This window comes from Austrofundulus limnaeus, unplaced genomic scaffold (genome assembly GCF_001266775.1).
Source record: "Austrofundulus limnaeus strain Quisiro unplaced genomic scaffold, Austrofundulus_limnaeus-1.0 Scaffold946, whole genome shotgun sequence".
NCBI classification, from domain to species: Eukaryota; Metazoa; Chordata; class Actinopteri; order Cyprinodontiformes; family Rivulidae; genus Austrofundulus; species Austrofundulus limnaeus.
The window spans coordinates 44,972-50,763 of NW_013953348.1; the positions used below are offsets into that span (position 1 = coordinate 44,972).

Below are 5,792 nucleotides of genomic sequence, written 5' to 3' on the forward strand. Positions count from 1 at the left end.
CAGACCAACACCTGGAACCAGAACAACACCTTCATCCAGAACAACACCTGGATCCAGAACAACACCTGGATCCAGAACAACACCTGCATCCAGAACAACACCTGGATCCAGAACAACACCTGGATCCAGAACAACACCTGCATCCAGAACAACACCTGGATCCAGAACAACACCTGGATCCAGAACAACACATGGATCCAGACCAACACCTGGAACCAGAACAACACATGGACCCAGACCAACAGGACCAGGACCAACACCTGGACCCAGACCAACACCTGGATCCAGAACAACACCTGCATCCAGAACAACACCTGGATCCAGACCAACACATGGATCCAGAACAACACATGGATCCAGAACAACACATGGATCCAGACCAACACCTGGATCCAGACCAACACATGGATCCAATACAACACCTGGATCCAGACCAACACCTGCATCCAGAACAACACATGGATCCAGACCAACACATGGATCCAGAACAACACATGGATCCAGAACAACACATGGATCCAGACCAACACCTGGATCCAGAACAACACATGGATCCAGACCAACAGGACCCAGACCAGGAACCGGGAACAGTTCAGCACGTCTCTACAGATCCAACAGCTGCTACTTCCTTCTKATCGGCTCGTGTTTCATCCAGAAAGAATTTATTTAAAAACATTTTTACTTTCACTTTCTTGGTTTTAACCAGATGAACCTTCTGAATGATGATAAAATAATGAAGTTGGTTTTATTTTAAAAAGATAAAARGAAGAAACCACATTTAGCACAAAAACACATCTGCTCCTCTGTCCCTCAGTCCAGTCAGGACATCTTTATAAAACACAAGAATAAAACAAAGCAAAGACCCCTCAGATACATCTACCAAATGAAGACTCCAAATGTGCTTTCAGCCCCTCCTAAACTCGACAAAACCAAGTGTTCCTTCAGACCCTCACTGAGTTTTCCTCTTCAGGACCTCCTACTGTCATCAACATCAGCTGAACCAACACTAGCTGTTAGCTTTAGCATTAGCTGGACCTCCTGCCATGACTTCCTGTCTACAAATGTTCCTAACTTCAACAAGTCAAACAGATCCAACCAGCAGGAAGACATGTTGGAGATAATGTCTCTGGTTCATTATTTCTGTGGAACGTGACAGTCAGTAGCTGTGTTTCATCTATGTTTTTATGCACATTTCAAAGTATCTCATTAACAAAGGTTGATGAAATGGAAAAAAAAACTTCCTCCATTTCACACAGAGGTTTTTACACTCACTTGAGGTGTTTGTTGTTTTTTTCCAAAAAGAGGTAATGTACAAAATTGAAAATGAAAACGTGTAATTTGCATTTCTTTTTTTTTTTCAACATTTTAGCCCTGTTTATCAAAGTATGACACTTACAAACAGACCTGTGATCTCTGTGGGATTCGCCTGATTAAATAAAGGTTAGTAAAACATTTTGACTAGTGTTARTTTTTCAAAATTTAGCTATAATTTCTAATTTAGCTAAATACGCTAGCGTTAGCATAAGCAGCTGTGTTTCTTATAAGTTTTTCGGAGATCTTACCTCCACAATACTCCTCAGGTCTCTGACGTAGGTCTGCTCCGTCTCCACGATCTCCAGTATCACCCTCTGCAGACGGGAAAGCTGCCTGGGCGTGGCCTCTACTGCTGCTGACACCTGATTGGCTGTGTGTCCTTTGTGGGCATGGGTTGTACCTGTCRCCTTGGTAGCCCCTCCATGCATGGTGGCTATGGGGGTAAGGTCCAGGCTGATGTCCGAGCTGTTCCTCTTTGGAGTAGAGGCCGTTGAGGATGATGGAGAGATGGTATAGGCCGGCACGGTGCCATATGGGAGTGATGAAGAGGAGGAGGAAGAGGAGTGTGAGGCGTCCTGCAGAGAGACGGAGGAGGTGGAGGAGGACAGGGAGAAGGAGGCTGGACGCTCGCCTTCTGAGCAGACTGTGTTGACCGAAGTGCAGGAAGACGATGACGCTCCTCGTTCACCAGATGACATCATCCTACCCACAATCCCACTCAGGGACGAGGCTGAGGAAGGACGCTTGGCAGCTGCAGGAAGACGAAGAGACAAGAGTTAGTTCATCACTGACTCCCAACCCAACAGAACCCAACAGGTTCTGTCAGGAACAACATGCAGTGAAAACAAGAAGCTGTGGTTCTGAATCTCCTCGGAACCTATCGAGGGTCTTTGTCCAAGGCCTAACCTAACTCCTCCCACATCTGAGCTTCAGCCTCAGCTGAGACTCGCTAGGCCTGCCAATACCCCTCAGCTGTCTCTGATGTCCTACCAGCCGGCAAGGCCTGATAGGACTCCTGCAGTTTGGTAACCTCCCTTGCTCAGGGTGTCCACCACAGAGTTCGATGATGGCCTCTGCAACAAGCACCAACAACGCTGAGGCCACAGCTCAAGGCAGCCGCTTCAACAGCCCTTCACTGTCCTTTCTCTGGACATATCTAAACCAATGAAGCACTGTCCCTTCTCTGGACACATCTAAACCAATGAAGCACTGTCCCTTCTCTGGACACAACCAAACCAATGAACCTGTGTTTCACCTCTTGACATGTCCAAACCATCTCAGTCTGGTCTTTAACTTTATTTCCAGTTCTTTAAGCTGTGCTGAACCTCTGATCATCTCATTTCTAATCTTCTCTGTGATGGACAAGACCTGTCCAGGTACCCCACACCWGTCAGACAGCGACCGTTGGACAAGGACAACTGGTAGGTTAGGGTAATGTATGGAWAAATGTTTCTAAATGTTTTTATGAATTAAAATTAAATGTTTCTGATACCTATTTTTACAGTTTGATTTCAGCTTCATGTTGATTTTTAGAAAAATATTTGTATCCATGCTTTCTGTTAGCAAAATATCCACTGGATCATGAAAGAAATATGATTATATTTGTCAAAATATAAGGATGAAGATAAAGAAGTTTCCACAGTCCACCAGTGGCAACCAACACAACATAAGTCTAAGTGAGGTGTGGTAGTAGCTGAGAGTCGTCCTCAAGCAGAAGCTTCTCTTCAAGGTTGGACCAAAACACATCCATCATCATGTCTCACCACCTGATGACATCTAACTCTGACATGGAAGTGGTGGATGATACAGGGGTTGGACAATRAAACTGAAATACCTGGTGTTAGACCTCAATAATTTATTAGTATGGTGTAGGGCATTTTTTTTCTGGCAAATACAGCATCAATTGGTCTTGGGAATGACATATCCAAGTCCTGCTCAGTGGTCAGAGGGATTTGAAGCCATTCTTCTTGCAGGACAGTGTCCAGGTCACTACATGATGCTGGTGGAGGAAAACGTTTCCTGACTCGCTCCTCCAAAACACCCAAAGTGTCTCAATAATCTTCAGATGTGGTGACTGTGCAGGCCAGGGAGATGTTCAACTTCACTTTCATGTTCATCAAACCAATCTGTCACCAGTCTTGATGTGTGCACTGTTGTCATCCTGATACACAACACCACCTTCAGGATACAGTGTTTGAACCACTGGATGCACATGGTCCTCCAGAATGGTTTGGTAGTCCTTGGCAGTGACACGCCCATCTAGCACAAGTATTGGGCCAAGGGAATGGCATGATATGGCAGCCCAAACCATCACTGATCCACCCCCATGCTTCACTCTGGGCATGAACCATTCTGGGTGGTACATTTCTTTGGGGGCTTCTCCACACTGTAACTCTCCTGGATGTGGGGAAAACAGTAAAGGTGAACTCATCAGAGAACAACATGTTGCACAGATTTGTGCTCCTTGCACCATTGAAACCAACATTTGGCACAGTGACCAAAGGTTTGGCTATAGCAGCCTGGCTGTGTAAACTGACCCTGTGGAGCTCCTGAYGGACAGTTCTGGTGGAAACAGGAGAGTTGAGGTGACATTTAATTCTGCTGTGGTTTTGTGTTTTTGGATACAATCAGGTTAGCACCTGAACATCCTTTCAGACAGCTTCCTSTTGSGTCCACAGTTAATCCTGTTGGATGTGGTTGGTCCTTCTTGGTGGTMTGCTGACATTACCCTGGATACTGTGGCTCTTGATACATCACAAAGACTTCCTGTCTTGGTCAAAGATGCTCCAACAAGACGTGCACCAACTATTTGTCCTCTTTTGAACTCTGGTATGTCACCATAATGTTGTGTGCATTGTGATATTTAGATCCAAACTGTGCTCTTACCCTGCTAACTGACCCTTCACACTCTGCTCTTACTGGTGCAATGTGCAGTTAATGAAGACTGACCACCAGACTGGTCCAGTTTAACCATGAAACCTCCCACAGTAACATGACAGCTGATTCAGTTTCATTGTCCAACYGCTGTACGTATTCCTGTAGGATACATTACTTTTTACCCAGCTGGTTAGTTCATAATAAAGATATTGGATCAAGATGAACCAGTCCAACAGTTAKGAGTCAATAAATTTTAGTTTCAAAACATCTGTTTCAGAGACAGAAGAATCTCTTTCTTGCAGAGACCAATAAGTTCAGACATGTCTGACWGAGCTCTGACAGCCGTCAGCCCCACAACAGAAAGATGTTGTTTTATTAATAATTCATCAGGAGAGTTTCACTCCAACATCAAACAAACACACAAACACACAAACAAACAAACAAACAAACAAACAAACAAACAAACACAACAGAAAACTGAACCAGAACTCATTAGATCCATTTGAAAATCTACAGAACAAAAACAGACACACTTACCTTTGGCAGCCTTTCTGAAGTGTGTGTGTGTGTGTGTGTGTGTGTGCGTGCATGCATGTGAAGGTGTGTGCACAGGAAATTGTGCACGTGAGTGTACGGGTGTTAAAATCCAGGATGTGGTTTTCGTGCAGATTCTGACTCTTCATGAACAGAAACATCTTCAAGTTCCTGATTTCCACCAGAACCAAATCAGAACCATAATTCAGGTCTACATTAGACCCTGCTTCATCAGAACCAGAACATGTGACAGCTGTCTGCTCTCTGAGGGTTCAGTACTTTAAACATGACAGGAGCTGTCATGAAGGATGTGTTCCTGTGTTCTGATGGTTCATGTTTGATTTGATTTATTGATTAGGATCTCCGTTAGTTTCCACTGAGATGGTTTCTGATCTTCCTGGGATCCAACACACAATATTTACAACACATAAAATCATGACATAAAATATACAGAAAATCAGTCAAATTCCACATTTTACAAAATTACAAACCTAAGCCTGGTTAAAACCAAAACAAAACAAAACAAAACAAAACAAAACGAAGAAGAAGAAGAAGAAAATAAAATTTAACACAAATAAGATTTCACTGCTCTTTTAAAAGAAAATGTGCTTTTTAGATAACTAATGTTTTTAGGTAATTTATTCCATATCTGAATAGCTCTATAAACTGATTTCTGTAACAAGTTTGTCTTAGCATGATTTACAATTAAATTTGTTTCACAAGAGTGTCTAGTAGAATTATGTATCTGATCAGAGTAAATGAGCATTAATACACTGATTCAGGTCTCATGGTTAATATAACTTTGTTTATAAATGTAAATAAACTATACTGCACCCTAACCTTCAGTAATGGCCATGGTACRGTGCATATCTGTAACGCTTGAATGAAATGGACATCTTAACACTAAGCCAGCCACCTTATTTTGAACTACCTGCAACCTTAAAGTGCCTGTGATGTCAAATTTTTGTTATACATATGAATGCATTTTTAGAAAGAGGACATTGATAAAATATTGCAAAATAAATTTCATGTCGCTGAGATGAACAGTTGTTGAGATATTTGCCTGT

General features: G+C 42.9%; 1 protein-coding gene across 1 annotated transcript in view; it reads right to left on the reverse strand.

The window, feature by feature from the left end:
• The window catches only part of plekhg2 (pleckstrin homology domain containing, family G (with RhoGef domain) member 2), a gene marked incomplete at its 5' end in the record, with an annotated part of 36,239 nt that extends 34,174 nt beyond the window's left edge, over positions 1–2,065 (reverse strand). Inside the window, 1 exon segment of the mRNA XM_014029728.1 lies at positions 1,563–2,065. Coding sequence (XP_013885182.1) covers positions 1,563–2,065 — 503 coding nt within the window.
• Between the last annotated feature and the right edge of the window lie 3,727 nt (positions 2,066–5,792).